This window comes from Hemiscyllium ocellatum, chromosome 35, assembly GCF_020745735.1.
Source record: "Hemiscyllium ocellatum isolate sHemOce1 chromosome 35, sHemOce1.pat.X.cur, whole genome shotgun sequence".
NCBI lineage: Eukaryota > Metazoa > Chordata > Chondrichthyes > Orectolobiformes > Hemiscylliidae > Hemiscyllium > Hemiscyllium ocellatum.
Genome location: NC_083435.1, coordinates 813,611 through 830,388, shown reverse-complemented (window position 1 = coordinate 830,388; position 16,778 = coordinate 813,611). Strand labels below are relative to the sequence as shown.

The window sequence follows — 16,778 nt, the reverse complement described above, 5'->3', positions numbered from 1 at the left end:
ACTTTCTTCCCAAGATCCACAAGCCTGACCACCCTGGCCGACCCATTGTCTCAGCATGCTCCTGCCCCACTGAACTCATCTCTACCTACCTCGACACGGTCCTATCCCCCCTAGTCCAGGAACTCCCCACATATATTCGAGACACCATCCACGCCCTCCACCTCCTCCAAGACTTCCGTTTCCCCGGCCCCCAACGCCTCATCTTCACCATGGATATCCAATCCCTCTACACCTCCATCCGCCATGACCCGGGCCTCCAAGCCCTCCGTTTCTTCCTCTCCAGACATCCCCAACAGTACCCTTCCACCGACACTCTCATTTGTCTGGCCGAACTGGTCCTCACCCTTAACAATTTCTCCTTTGAATCCTCCCACTTCCTCCAGACCAAAGGGGTAGCCATGGGCACACGTGTGGGCCCCAGCTATGCCTGTCTCTTTGTTGGCTACGTAGAACAGTTGATCTTCCATAATTACACCGGCACCACTTCCCACCTCTTCCTCCGCTACATTGATGACTGCATTGGCGCCACCTCGTGCTCCCGCGAGGAGGTTGAGCAATTCATCAACTTCACCAACACATTCCACCCTGACCTTAAATTTACCTGGACCATCTCTGACACCTCCCTCCCCTTCCCGGACCTCTCCATCTCCATTAATAATGACTGACTTGACACTGACATTTTTTACAAACCCACCAACTCCCACAGCTACCTGGATTACACCTCTTCCCACCCTATCTCCTGCAAAAATGCCATCCCATATTCCCAATTCCTCCGCCTCCGCCGTATCTGCTCCCAGGAGGACCAGTTCCACCATAGAACGCACCAGATGGCCTCCTTCTTTAGAGACCACAATTTCCCTTCCCACATGGTTAAAGATGCCCTCCAATGCATCTCGTCCACATCCTGCACCTCCGCCCTCAGACCACACCCCTCCAACCGTAACAAGGACAGAATGCCCCTGGTGCTCACCTTCCACCCTACCAACCTTCGCATAAACCAAATCATCCGCCGACATTTCCACCACCTACAAAAAGACCCTACCACCAGGGATATATTTCCCTCCCCACCCCTTTCCGCTTTCCGCAAAGACAGTTCCCTCCGTGACTACCTGGTCAGGTCCACACCCCCCTACGACCCACCCTCCCATCCTGGCACTTTCCCCTGCCATCACAGGAACTGTAAAACCTGTGCCCACAACTCCTCCCTCACCTCTATCCAAGGCCCTAAAGGAGCCTTCCACATCCATCAAAGTTTTACCTGCACATCCACTAATATCATTTATTGTATCCGTTGTAACCGATGCAGTCTCCTCTACATTGGGGAGATTGGGCGCCTCCTAGCAGAGCGCTTTCGGGAATATCTCCGAGATACCCGCACCAATCAACCACACCGCCCTGTGGCCCAACATTTCAACACCCCCTCCCACTCTGCCGAGGACATGGAGGTCCTGGGCCTCCTTCACCGCCGCTCCCTCACCACCAGACACCACCATCTTCCTCCTCGGAACATTTCAACCCCAGGGCATCAATGTGGACTTCAACAGTTTCCTCATTTCCCCTTCCCCCACCTCATCCTAGTTTCAAACTTCCAGCTCAGCACTGTCCCCATGACTTGTCCGGACTTGTCCAACCTGCCTATCTTCTTTTCCACCTATCCACTCCACCCTCTCTTCCCTGACCTATCACCTTCATCTCCTCCCCCACTCACTCATTGTACGCTATGCTACTCTCTCCCCACCCCACCCTCCTCTAGCTAATCTCTCCATGCTTCCAGCTCACTGCCTTTATTCCTGATGAAGGGCTTTTGCCCGAAACGTCGATTTCGCTGCTTGTTGGATGCTGCCTGAACTGCTGTGCTCTTCCAGCACCACTGATCCAGAATCTGGTTTCCAGCATCGGCAGTCATTGTTTTTACCTGGAAATGTCTGTTGACACAGCCTCTTCTGCTGGTCCTAGATTAGATTCCCTACAGTGTGAAAACAGGCCCTTAGGCCCAACAAGTCCACACCAACCCTTCAAAGAGTAACCCAGCCAGACCCATTTCCCCTCTGACTAATGCACCTGACACTCTGGGCAATTTATCGTGGCCAATCCAGCTGACCTGCACATCTTTGGACTGTGGGAGGAAACTGAAGCATCCAGAAGAAACCCACACAGACATGGGGAGAACGTGCAAAATCCACACAAATAGTCACCCGAAGCTGGAATCGAGCCCATGTCTCTGGCACTGTGAGGCTGCAGTGCTAACCACTGACCCATCATGCCACCCCATGCCATCCTCTGAGAAAGGTTGTTTTTATCTCTGGGTTGTGTCAGTTTGGAACTCTTTGACTCAGAGAAAGGAGTGGAGCCTGTCTCATTGAAACTTTTTAAGGTGGAGGTAAACAGCTTACATTCTGTTAGACAGGCAATCAATCACGGTTGAGAGGAATGCAGAATTCAGAACACAAACAGATTAACCACGATCGTAATGAATAGTGAAGCAGGCTTGAAGGGTCAAATGTATATTCCCCTCCTAATTTGTATGTTTGAAGGTCACACAAAGATTTCATTTTTTTTATATTGAACAAATGTCATCTGAAAAGGATTAAGTATTTCAACAGAATGGACTTTGCTCCCTCACTGCCTAATTTGCTCCATGATCAATTGCTCCAGTATTATTCAAACAGACTTCTTTGATCCATCTTATGTCTGATTCTGGGATCTACTGTCAGCAACGGGAATGTGTTGTCAATCCATACCTCATTCTGTCAGTGCAAGTACGTATCTGGTTTCATAATGATGTCCCAACAGCGCCTCCTCAGACCAGTCCAGTCTGGCTGGTGTTTTGCACTGGCTCTGAGCACGTTCATTTTATCTGCTGTTGTGTTTTGCTGATTGTATATAATATAATTTCTCTCTATTTCAGTTACAGTTGAAATAGTTGCGGAAGAAGGAAGTGATGTTAAAATCCCTGGACCGGGAAATCCTGAGAAATATACTTTGACGATTTGGACCTTCTCTCGACTCTTGCAGACATTAAACGTTGTTGAATTTTCTGGACTGCCCGATGTATCCAAAGATCATGTCACACCTGAATATAAAGACCGAACTGTCACAGATGCAAGTACTCTTTCCTTTGTACTACAGAATGTAAAGAAGACAGACTCTGGGACCTACAAATTACACAACGTGGCTTCAAACGATATCTTAAAACAAGTGGAGCTCAAAGTGATCCATCAACAAAGTGAAGTACCTATTTGATTATGTTTGTTGAATTAAGTAAGATTTGTTTCTTTTACCTCTCCTGTTGGAACATAGAAAAGTACAGCACAGAACAGGCCCTTTGGCCCACGATGTTGTGCCGAGGTTTAATCCTAGTGTAAAATATAATAACTTACCTACACACCCCTCAACTCACTGCTCTCCATGTGCATGTCCAGCAATCGCTTAAATGTCCCCTATGACTCTGCTTCCACCACCACCACTGGCAACGCATTCCATGCATTCACAACTCTCTGCATAAAGAACCTACCTCTGATGTCTCCTCTATACCTTTCTCCTAATATCTTATATCTATAACTCCTCGTACCAGTCAATCCTGCCCGGAGGAAAAGTCTCATCACTGGCTATTGACTCTATCTATTCCAGTCATTATCTTGTACACCTCAATCAGGTCTCCTCTCTTCCTCCTTCTCTCCAGAGAAAAAAGTTTGAGCTTATTCAACCTTTCTTCATAAGGCAAGCCCTCCAGTCCAGGCAGCATCCTGGTAAACCTTCTTTGCACCCTCTCCAAAGCCTCTGTATCTTTCCTATAGTGGGGCGACCAGAACTGGACACGATATTCCAAGTGTGGTCTCACCAGGGACTTGTAGAGCTGTAGCAAAACATCACGGCTCTTAAACTCGATCCCCCGTTAATGAAAGCCAAAACACCATAGGCTTTCTTAACAACCCTATCCATTTGGGTGGCAACTTTGAGGGATCTATGTACTTGCACACCCAGATCCCTCTGTTCCTCCACACTGACAAGAATCCTGTCTTTAATCATATATTCAGCATTCGAGTTCGACCTTCCAAAATGCATCACTTCGCATTTATCCAGGTTGAACTCCATCTGCCGTTTCTCAGCCCAGCTCTACATCCTATCTATGTCGTGTTGTAGCTTGCAGTAACCCTCAATACTAACGATGGTATCTCCAACCTTTGTATCAGCTGCAAGTTTACTAACCAACCCCTCAGCCTCCTCATCCAAGTAATTTATTAAAACTATAAAAAGAGCAGAGGCCCAAGAACAGAGCCCTGCGGGACCTCACTTAACACTGACCTCCAGGCAAAATACTTTCCATCTGCAACCACTCTCTGCCTTCTGTCAGGCAACGATTTCTGAATCCAGATAGCCAAATCTCTCGGTATCCCATACTTCCTGATTTTATGAATGAGCCTAACATGGGGAACCTTATCAAATGCCTTGCTGAAGTCCATGTACACACATCCATTGCTCGATCTTCATCGACCTGTCTTGTCACTTCCTCAAAGAACTCAGTAAGATTTGTGAGGCATGACCTGTCCCTCACAAAGCCATGCTGACTGCCTTTAATCACACTATGCTTTGCCCCCTCATACAAGCACATGTCATCATCCTAGGAAAAAGACTTTCACTGATCATCTTGTATATCTCTATCAAATCCTCTCTTAGCCTCCTTTCCAATGAGAACAGACCCAAGTCTCTCAGCCTTTCCTCATAAGACCTTCCCTCCACACCAGGCAACATCCTGGCAAATCTCTTCTGCACCTTTTCCAATACTTCCACATCCTTCCTGTAATGGGGCGACCAGAACTGCACACAATATTCCAAATGTGGCCGCACTAGCATTTTGTACAGTTGCAGCTCAGGTTTCTGATCCCAAATCCAGTATTGGATGAGCAGAAATTTCCTTGAATTACATATTAGGAAGACTGAGGCCAAATTCTTCAGCCTCGTTATAAACTCTACATCCGCACCTCTCATTCTATCCCTCTCGTTGGTAAACATTACATCAATAATCTCAGCAGCCCTTTCTCAAAAGACTAAGATATAAGGTATCAGACGTCAGTCTTTCTCTACAGTGAATACCTGCTGTCAGAATGAGTTTTAACTACACATCCACACCCTCAATAAAACCATCTACTACCACCTGAGTAACATCAACTGACTGTCCTCCTGCTTCAGCTCATCTGCTGCTGAAACCCTCATCTGTGTTTTGTGAGCTCTATGTTTGGCTATTCCCATACACTCCTGACCAACTTTGCCAATTCACCATCTGGAAATGAAGTTGTCTAAAACTCTGCTGCCCATGCCCCTACAACCATCCAACATCGTTGGTTCCTTGATTTTTAAAATTCTTTTTCTTGTTTTGAAATTCCTGAATGGCTTTGACCTTTCCTATCTCCACAAGCTCCTTCATCCCTGCATCCCTCTGCAATGTTTTGAGAATCCCTCATTTTTATTATTGCATCATTGGTGGCTGTACTTTCAGCTGCTTGGGCCTTAAACTCTGAAATTCTCTCCCTACTCTTCTCCACCTCTCCCAAACTTTCCTCTTTCAAGAAACACCTTATAACTTTCCATTTTGAACAAGCTTTGGCTCATCCATTCAAACATCTCCTGATGTGGTATTTTCTGATGTTGTGTTTTATGCCTCTGTGAAATGCCTTGGAATATTTTGTTATGTTAAAGATGTTAAATGCGTACAAATTGTTGTGCACCATGAGTATTGGTTGGCTGTTCACCACAGAGAGCATCACTTCCCACCACAATCACATGATGGTCATTACTTGTAGCAATCCTGGGGGGTTTCCATTCTTTCATTGAGGAAATTTGGAGTTGTTCGTGTCCCCTCTACAAATCCCTCTTGCCTCTCCTTCTCTCTCTTACTTTCTCCTGTCTTTCTCTCTGACCTCTTTCATTGTCCACTTACTATTTTCTTGCATCCTTCCAGACTTTCATTCTCATTTCTCCATCTTTATTTTGCCTCTTCATCATATTTCCTTTTCCCTGTCTCCATTGCTACCTTTACCTTCTGCTTTACTCTTCCATTCTCTCACTTCTCACTGAAGGAAATACTGGGTCAAAGTTCTTCACTCAGGGATGAAGCGAGGTATTGGTTGTGTTCCATTTCTTTACATGGTCAACTTCAGCTTTTAAAATCCTCGAGGAGAAAGTGAGGACTGCAGATGCTGGAGATCAGAGCTGAAAATGTGTTGCTGGAAAAGCACAGTAGATCAGGCAGTATCCAAGGAGCAGGAGAATCAACATTTCAGGCATAAGCCCTTCTTCAGGAATAACTTCAGCTTTTCTCCACTTTACTGCTGCTCAGTTGTGGGTGCTAGTATAGAGATTGGGCTGAGGGTATTCAGATAAGCCAGCAGCCGAGGAGCAGGAGAATCGATGTTTCAGGCATGAGCTCTTCATCAGGAATGAGGCTTGTGAGCCAAGGGAGTTGAAAGATAAATGGGAGAAGTGGTGGGGTTGGGGGAAAGGTAGCTGAAAGTGCAATTGGTAGATGAGGGTGGGGATCATGGTGATAGGTTGGAGAGGAGGGTGGAGCAGATAGGTGGGAAGGTAGATGGACAGATAGGACAAGTAATGAGGGCACTGCCAAGTTAGAATGTTGGATCTGGGATAAGGTGGATGGGGGGGAAATGAGGAAACTGGTAAAATCCACATTAATCCTATGTGGTTGGAGGGGCCCATTGCAGAGGAGGAAGCGTTCTTCCTACAGGCATTGGGTAGTTCGTGTTTGGTGCTGGTGGAGGCCCAGCACCTGCATGTCCTTGACGGAGAGGGAGGATGAGTTAAAGCGTTCACAGGGCATTGCGGTTGCTTTGTGTGTGTGAGCTAGAGATGTTCTCTGAAACGTTCTGCAAGTAGGTGTCCTGTCTCTCCACATGAGGAGACCACATCGGGAGCAATGGATACAGTAAATGATGTGTAGAAGTGCAGGTAAATATATAGTGGATGTGGAAGGCTCCTTTGGGGCCTTGGATGGAGGTGAGCGGGGAGGTGTGAGCACAGGTTTTACAATTCTTGCGGTGACAGGGGAAGATGCCAGGATGGGATGGTGGGTTGGTGGGGACAGTGGACCTGACAAGAGAGTCACAGAGGGAATGGTCTTTACAGAATGCAGATAGGAGTGGGGAGGGAAATATATCTCTGATGGTTAGGGTATGTTTTTAGGTGGCGGAAATGACGGAGAATGATATGATGCATCCAGAGGTTGATGGGATGGAAGGTGAGGACCAGGGGGGTTCTGTCCTTGTTGCAGTTGGAGAGACAGGGTTTGAGGGCAGGGGTGCGGGAAGTGGATGGGAGGTACTGGAGGGCATCATCAATCATGTGAGAGGGAAAATTGCGGTCTTTGAAAAAGGAGGCCATCTGGCATGATCTTTGGTGGAACTGGTCCTCCTGGGAGCAGATGTGGTGGAGGGGGAGGAATTGGGAATAAGGGATAGCGTTTTTACAGAAGGTAAGGTGGGAGGAGGTGTAGTCCAGGAGAATATCTCCGGTACACTTGCACGAAACAGCCTCGCTGCCCTGTGGCTGAACACTTTAACTCGCCCTCCCACTCTGCCAAGAACATGCAGATGTTGGGCCACCTCCATCGCCAAACCCAAACCACCTGACACCTGGAAGAAGAATGCCTTATCTTCCACCTTGGGACCCTCCAACTATACAGGATTCATGTGGACTTCACCAGTTTCTTCATTTCCCCTCCCTCATCTTATCCCAGATCCATAGTCCTCATGACCTGTCCTCCCTGTCCATCTTCCTTCCCACCTATCCGCTGCACCCTCCTCCCCGACCTATCACCATTACCCCACCTTCATCTACCTATCAAACTCTGAACTACCTTCCCCCAACCCCACCCATGTATCTCTCAGCCCCTTGCCCACAAGCCTCATTCCTGATGAAGGGCACACGCCCGAAACGTCAGTTAGAGGCATAGAGTCTTAGGGATGTACAGCATGGAAACAGACCCTTCGGTCCAACCCGTCCATGCCGACCAGATATCCCAACCCAATCTCGTCCCACCTGTCAGCACCCAGCCCATATCCCTCCAAACCCCTCCTATTCATATACCCATCCAAATGCCTCATAAATGTTGCAATTGTACCAGCCTCCACCACTTCCTCTGGCAGCTCATTCCATACCCATATCGCCCTCTGTGTGGAAAGGTTGCCCCTTAGGTCTCTTTTATATCTTGGCCCTCTTACCCTAAACCTATGCCCTCTAGTTCTGGACTCCCCCACCCCAAGGAAAAGACTTTGCCTATTTACCCTATCCACGACCCTCATAATTTTGTAAACCTCTATAAGGTCACCCTTAGCCTCTGATGCTCCAGGGGAAACAGCCCCAACCTCTCCCTATAGTTCAAATCCTCCAACCCTGGCAACATCCTTGCAAATCTTTTCTGAACCCTTCCAAGTTTCACAACATCTTTCTGATAGGAAGGAGACCAGAATTACACGCAATATTCCAAAAGTGGCCTAACCCATGTCCTGTACAGCCGCAACATGATCTCCCAACTCTTGTATTCAATATTCTGATCAATAAAGGAAAGCATACCAAATGCCTTCTTCACTATCCTATCAACATGCAACTCCACATCCAAGGAGCAATGAACCTGCACCCCAAGGTCTCTTTGTTCAGCAACACTCCCTAGGACCCTACCATTAAGTGTATAAGTCCTGCTAAGATTTGTTTTCCCAAAATGTAGCACCTCGCATTTATCTGAATTAAACTCCATCTGCCACTTCTCAGCCCATTGGCCCATCTGGTCCAGACCCTGTTGTAATCTGAGGTAACCCTCTTCGCTGTCCACTTCACCTTCAATTTTGGTGTCATCTGCAAACTTACTAACTGTACCTCTTATGCTCGCATCCAAATCATTTATGTAAATGACAAAAAGTAGATTCTTGTGGCACTCCACTGGTCACAGGCCTCCAGTCTGAAAAACCGCTCTCCACCACCACCCTCTGTCTTCTACCTTTGAGCCAGTTCTGTATCCAAATTGCTAGCTCTCCCTGTATTCCATGAGATCTAACCTTGCTAATGAATCTCCCATGGGGAACCTTGTCAATCGTCTTCCTGAAGTCCATCTAGATCACATCTACCGCTCCTGCTCCTCACATGCTGCCTGATCTGCGGTGCTTTTCCAGCAGTGCACTCTTGACTCTGATCTCCAGCATGTGCTGCCCTCACTTTCTCCTGAGACTATTCAGTTGAAATTGATTTCTACAGGCCTTAATGGCCTTTTATTGAACCAAGATCAACTCCAGGACAGAATGCGAGACCACATCTGATGCAAATACTCTCTCCTAGAGGCCAACTTTGAATTTGTTCTCTCTCATCCTGAACCAGAACAGTAGCTCCCTTAGTGTAGGAATGGGATGCTACTGTATTATTGTGTCATTGATATTCAGAATTGAGAACCAATTAGCTCTGTTTTAAACCACTGGCGAATCTTCCACATTTGCAGCTCCTGCTCATATTTTCTGATGCACCTCCTGCCTTCTCCTCAAAACCATTTGATAGAACTCACAAAGCATAATAGACAACAGAAAGCTGAAATAAAAACCCAAAATATTCACCAGGTTGGTAGCATCTGTGTGGAGAGAAACACCCTTCAAGTCCATTGCTTTTTCTCTGAGTCCTCACTTGAATGTTTCCTTATAGAATTACTGTTCACGTATGGACGACGAATGTAACATTCCCAGCCATGTACACAATTTCAGCATGAATCACACATCTAGGTTCAAACCCAGGCTCCAAACAGCTCTCAGTCATTTCAGGGCACACAGTATTCCCGGCTGTGTCAATTGAGGCCAGTATACTGAATGGGGACATGCACATATCCACAAGGTTGGGTATTTTTTCAGGATGTCCAAGAATGTAGGGAGGCTGTGGAGAAGGTAGCACTGACAGGGAATACTTGCGGACACAGAGATGGGCTGAAGTGTGTATACTTCAACGCAAGGAGCATCAGAAATAAGGTGGGTGAACTTAAGGCGTGGATCGGTACTTGGGACTAAGATGTTGTGGCCATCATGGAAACGTGGATAGAAGAGGGACAGGAATGGTTGTTGGAGGTTCCTGGTTACAGATATTTCAGTAAGATTAGGGAGGGTGGTAAAAAAGGAGGGGGGTGGCGTTGCTAATTAGAAATGGTATAACGGCTGCAGAAAGGCAGTTCGAGGGGGATCTGCCTTTGGAGGTAGTATGGGCTGAAGTCAGAAATAGGAAAGGAGCAGTCACCTTGTTGGGTGTTTACTATAGGTCCCCCAATAGCAGCAGAGATGTGGAGAAACAGATTGGGAAACAGATTTTGGAAAGGTGCAGAAGCCATAGGGTAGTAGAAATGGGCGATTTCAACTTCCCAAATATTGATTAGAAGCTCTTTAGATCAAGTAGATTGGACGGGGTGGTGTTTGTGCAGTGTGTCCAGGAAGCTTTTCTAACTCAGTATGTAGATTGTCCGACCAGAGGGGAGGCCATATTGGATTTGGTACTTGGTAACGAACCGGGACAAGTGATGGGCTTGTTAGTGGGTGAGCATTTTGGTGATGGTGATGGTGACCACAATTCTGTGACTTTCACCTTGGTTATGGAGAGAGATAGGTGCCTGCAACAGGGTAGGTTTTACAATTGGGGAAGGGTAAATACGATGCTGCAAGACAGGATCTGAGGAGCATACATTGGGAGCATAGGCTGAGAGGAAAGGATGTTGTTGAAATGTGGAACTTTTTCAAGGAACAGATACGGTGTGTCCTTGATATGTAAGTACCTGTCAGGCAGGAAAGAGATGGTCGTGTGAGGGAATCTTGGTTGACGAGGGAGGTTGAATGTCTTGTAAGGAGGAAGAAGGAGGTTTACATAAGGTTGAGGAAACAAGGTTCAGATGGAGCGTTGGAGGGATACAGGATAGCCAGGAGGGAGCTGAAGAAAGGGATTAGGAGAGCTAAGAGAGGGCATGAAAAATCTTTGGTGGGTAGGATCAAGGATAACCCCAAGGCTTTTTATGCCTATGTGACAAACATGAGAATGATGAGAACGAGGGTAGGTCCGATCAAGGACAGCAGTGGGAGACTGTGCATTGAGTTGGAAGAGATAGGAGAGGTCTTGAATGAGTACTTTTCTTTAGTATTTAAAAGGAGAGGGACCGTATTGTTGAAGAGGAGAGCATGAAACAGACTGGTAAGCTAGAGGAGATACTTGTTAGGAAGGAAGATGTGTTGGGCATTTTGAAAAACTTGAGGATAGTCAATCCCCCAGGCCTGATGGGATATATCCTAGGATTATGTGGGAAGCAAGAGAGGAAATTGCAGAACCATTGGCAATGATCTTTTCATCTTCATTGTCAATGGGGGTGGTGCCAGGGGACTGGAGAGTGGCGAATGTTGTGCCCCTGTTCAAAAAAGGGAATAGGGATAACCCCGGGAATTATAGGCCAGTTAGTCTTACTTCAATGGTAAGCAAAGTAATGGAAAGGGTGCTGAGGGATAGGATTTATGAGTATCTGGAAAGACACTGCTTGATTAGTGTCAGCCAGCACGGATTTGTGAGTGGTAGGTCTTGCCTTACAAGTCTTATTGAATTCTTTGAGGAGGTGACCAAGCATGTGGATGAGGGTAGAGCAGTGGATGCAGTGTATGTGGATTTTAGAAAGGCATTTGATTAGGTTCCCCATGGTAGGCTTATGCGGAAGGTCAGAAGGCATGGGATAGTGGGAAGTTTGGCCAGTTGGTTAGAGAACTGGCTAACCAGTCAAAGTCAGAGTGGTGGTAGATGGTAAATATTCAGCCTGGAGCCCAGTTACAAGTGGAGTTCCGCAGGGATCAGTTCTGGGTCCTCTGCTGTTTGTAATTTTTATTAATGACTTGGAAGAGGGAATCGAAGGGTAGATCAGTAAATTTGCAGACGATATGAAGATAGGTGGCGTTGTGGATAGTGAAGAGGGTTGTTGCCGGCTGCAAAGGGACTTAGGTACGATGCAGAGCGGGGCTGAGGACTGGCAGATGGAGTTCAACCCTGTCAAGTGTGAGGTTGTCCATTTTGGAAGGACAAATAAGAATGCGAAATACAGGGTTAACGGTAGGGTTCTTAGTAAGGTGGAGGAGCAGAGGGATCTTGGGGTCTATGTTCATAGCTCTTTGAAAGTTGCCACTCAGGTGGATAGAGCTTGTAAGAAGGCCTATGGTGTATTAGCGTTCATTAGCAGAGGGATTGAATTCAAGAGTCGTGAGGTGATGTTGCAGCTGTACAGGACCTTGGTAAGGCCACATTTGGAGTACTGTGTGCAGTTCTGGTTGCCTCATTTTAGGAAAGATGTGGAAGCTTTGGAGAGGGTGCAGAGGAGACTTACCAGGATGTTGCCTGGAATTGAGAATAAGTCGTATGAGGATAGGTTGAGAGTGCTAGGCCTTTTCTCATTGGAACGGCGAAGGATGAGGGGTGACTTGATAGAGGTTTATAAGATGATCAGGGGAATAAATAGAGTGGACTGTCAGAGACTTTTTCCCCGGGTACAACAGAATGTTACAAGGGGACATAAATTTAAGGTGAAGGGTGGAAGGTATAGGGAGGATGTCAGGGGTAGGTTCTTTACCCAGAGAGTGGTGGGGGCATGGAATGCGCTGCCTGTGGGAGTGGCAGAGTCAGAATCATTGATTAGATTAGATTAGATTACTTACAGTGTGGAAACAGGCCCTTCGACCCAACAAGTCCACACCGACCCGCTGAAGCGCAACCCACCCATACCCCTACATTTACCCCTTACCTAACACTACGGGCAAGTTAGCATGGCCAATTCACCTGACCCGCACATCTTTGTGACTGGGGGAGGAAACCGGAGCACCCGGAGGAAACCCACGCAGACACGGGGAGAACGTGCAAACTCCACACAGTCTGTCGCCTGAGTTGGGAATTGAACCCGGGTCTCAGGCGCTGTGAGGCAGCAGTGCTAACCACTGTGCCACCGTGCCGCCCATTGGTGACCTTTAAGTGGCAATTGGTGCATGGATAGGTGCTTAAGCTAGGACAAATGTTTGGCACAACATCGTGGGCCGAAGGGCCTGTTCTGTGCTGTATTGTTCTATGTTCTATGTATCTCACCAAAATCTTCCTGTGTCCAATATCCAGACGTTAATTTCCAATTTGCAAACATTAGCTGAAGAAATTTCAAGGTCCCAATCTCAGCTCCATCAATGAGCATTTGCCACATCTTTTATTGTGTCCATTTTCAAAGTGACCATCTGCAAGATTCCTGAGAGTGAGACTGCTGGTTTGTGTCCTGTGAGCAGATTTGGTTGGGGACATTCTTATTGCAATTGTGTCCATACACCACATTATTCTCCAAGATTTAACTTCTGACCCAGGCTGTGACTGTGGAAGGACCACATACTCTTTCCTGAATATTAAATCCTGTTTCATCTTTTTCCAGGTTCTGATCCAAACAAGCCTCAGATATCGAGCAATTCCAGCCTGGGGAACACTATTATTGCTTTGACCTGTTCAGTGCCAGTGAAAGTCCTGACTATCGAGTGGCTTGCATTTGGAAAAGCCATTCATGATGTGCGATACAGATTAGTCAATAATAACAGGACTTTGATCATTGACATGGCAGAAGAATCAGATTCTGGCACTTACACCTGTATTGTATACAGTGAACATGGCAAAACCAGCAGCTCTTACCAGCTGAGAATCGAGCGTGAGTGTGTCAAGTTTTCTCTTTAACGTGTAAGAGTGTAGGTATCTTGTACTTTGCAGTGATTTTAAGTCTATGTGATATGAGTAGCTTCTCCAAAATAGCCTCGATTACAGCATAACATGTCCTACAGTGCTTTCAGGAAGCAACAAACAGCTAGATAATGGGAAACATGTAGATGTGATGTATCTGGATTTCCATAAGGCATTTATTAACATAATACTTCAAAACTGACTGCTGAAACAACCTCAGGCATCCAGCAGAACCTACTGGAATAGATAGGGAATAACTTAACTGCTAAGAAACTGATAATAAGGATCAATCAACAATTTTTCTGTTGTCAAGCTGTCACAAGTGAATTGCTGCAGGGATCAGTGCTGGAGCCTTATCTATAGACAAGCTCAATCAATGTTATGGTGAAGGGATGGAAGTATGACTCCTAACATTTGCACCTGACACCAAGTTAGGTAGCAGAGGAAATGGTGAGAAGGACATCAGCAGTTTGTAAAGGGCTTTGGGCATAAGTCAAAGAACTGCAGATTCTGTTAGAAACCTGAGTTCTTCTATTTATGCTGACGATAGGGGCAGAGTAAAGGTGAAGGAATGAACCGAGCATACAGAGTTGGAACCAAGGGAGAGTAAAAAAGGATAGGCAAGCACAGAGTTGCTGATAAATGAACTGGGAGACAAATGCTGGGAAGGCTGCTAATAAGAAGTGTAAATGGAACTGCTCCTTGGAGCATCTGGTCCCAGAATAGCTAACCCATTTTTATCTATGCACCCTTCTCTGTCTTCTTTCCCCAGCTGCTATCAGTTCTGATGAAGGGTCACTGAACTTAGTGTTGACTGTTTTTCCTCTCTGTATGTGCTGTCAGACTTGCTAAGGGGCATAGATAGGTTAATTGAATGGACAAATGTTTCACATATGGGATATAATATGGAAAAATGTGATCTAGTCCACTCTTGAAGGAAGATTAGAAATATACTAAAATTAATTGGAGGGGGAGAGAGAGTGTGTATAATTACAGAACTCTGTAATCATGAGCATTATGGATGTTAGGAAGTAAGATTGTTCAGCCCATTGAGACCACTGAGCTAATCTAACTGATTATGTTTTTGACACTGCCTTATGCCATTTTCACCACGATCCACATGATGCCATTAGTGCCAGAAAACTATTGATTTCCAGCTTGAATCTGATTTATGGCTGAGCTTCCACAATTCTCTGGGATAGCGAATTCCAAAATGCACCACCCGCTGTGTGAAAAAATTCTTCCTCGTTTCCCAGTTAAATTTCCTGCCCCTTATTATGTGACTTTGTCCTCTGGTTCTAGAGTCATCAGTCAGGAGACACCTCCTGTCCAAATATACCCTGTCACACTCTAAGAATTATTTAGGTTTTAGTGAAATTGCTACTCTTTGTTTGTGTTTTTGAGCCTTCTTCCACAGCCTTCTTCAGTGGAGCTGGGTTTATTAAATATCTTTAACACAGAAGTAGATAGCCACTTCCTGGAGCCATCATACAGTTGAGTTTAAACTTTCTCAGCTTCAAACAAGCCCTTCAGGGTTATACTCAAACATGGGCCGCACTGGAATTACTATTACATTCCTTACTCAAAATATTTTCTTTACAAATTAACCTTGTAGAAGTTTATAAAATCATGAGAAGCATGGATAGGGTGAATGCCCAAGATCTTTTTCCTAGGGTAGGGGAGGCCAAAACTGGAGGGCAGAGATTTAAGGTGAGAGGGGAAAAAAATTAAGAGGGACCTGAGGGGCAATCTTCATACGCAGAGAGTGGTGCATGTATGGAACAAGTTGCTAGAGGAAGGAGTTGGGCAGGTACGTTCACAACATTTAAAAGAATCTGGATGGATACAGAAATAGAAAGGGTTTAGATGTGGCTAAATGCTGATGAGATTAGATCAGTTTAGGATATCTGGTTGGCATGGACCAAGTGTCTGTTTTTGTGCTGTCTGACTCTGTGATTTTAAATTGTAACTATCTCCTCCCTTTCATTGGAGCAGCTTCAGCTTCAGCTAAGAACTCAACAGACTTTCCCCAAACTGAAGAAGTTGTGCCACGATGTGCACTTGGTTCATTTGTAAACTTTGTCAATTTAAACAAAAGAGGCTATATCTTTCAAACTGAATTCAAAGAATGCACCAAGCTTACAGAAACAATCACTGTTATTCCGTAAACCCTTTCAGATACTTTGAAAATTCCATATGCCATTAGTTCAAAATTTAAAACTCCAAGCTTAGAAATAAATGATATTAAAGCATATATACCTCAAACATCCAATGTATACCTCCTCACAAAGCATGAAAATATATCTTTTGGAGGCACTCATCAAAATTATCTTAAGATTACCTCTATGTCATAGTAACAGTAATAGCATGTTGACATTAAATATGCAATGATTTATTTACTAACGTCATTAAACTAGAGTCCATCAGTCCATATCACCCAATGTTCTGCATAAGTACCAGCGATAAAGTGTATACAGTAAGATTTTATTTTCAACTTACACTCTTGGAAAACTCAGTTCAATAGATATCCCAAAATTTTCCTCAAAATTAAACGGTGTTGGTCTGTATAAATAACTATTTCTTTCATATTTTAGCTGATGTATATTTCAGAACCAAGTCACGCTGGTACAAGACTCAATATCTCTTTTCTCAATAGTGTGGAGGTGCCAGTTTTGGATTGGAATGGACAAAATTGTAAAGAAAACACAGACACTAGGATATAGTCCTTTATTTGAAAGTATAAGCTCTTGGAGAGTGGCTCCTTCATCAGGTAGCAGGATACATAGTACACAGAATTTATAAGGAAAAAAAACAGGAACATACAAATGACTTGATGTATTAGACCAAGCTAGATTGCTGTTAAGTCAGACTGATTTTATTTCCAAAGTAGAAATTTATAAATTGTTACATTGACTGACTGACTGCCTGTAGATTGTGTGCTCTTTAAATAAAATAGAATGAACCTGAAAATGCAAATTCACCCCGTGGATTTACATATGTGTGTGAGGGAGGGGGAAAGATTT

The 16,778-nt window shown here is 45.2% G+C and overlaps 1 protein-coding gene across 1 annotated transcript in view; it reads left to right on the top strand.

Moving 5' to 3' along the window:
- Positions 1 to 14,517, top strand: part of LOC132832701 (uncharacterized) — a 44,898-nt gene extending 30,381 nt beyond the window's left edge. Inside the window, exons 2-3 of the mRNA XM_060850798.1 lie at positions 2,909 to 3,231; positions 13,460 to 14,517. Of these exons, the coding sequence (XP_060706781.1) occupies positions 2,909 to 3,231; positions 13,460 to 13,525 (389 nt within the window). The 3' untranslated portion in view covers positions 13,526 to 14,517. The remainder of the gene's footprint in view (positions 1 to 2,908; positions 3,232 to 13,459) is intronic.
- Positions 14,518 to 16,778: the final 2,261 nt, after the last annotated feature.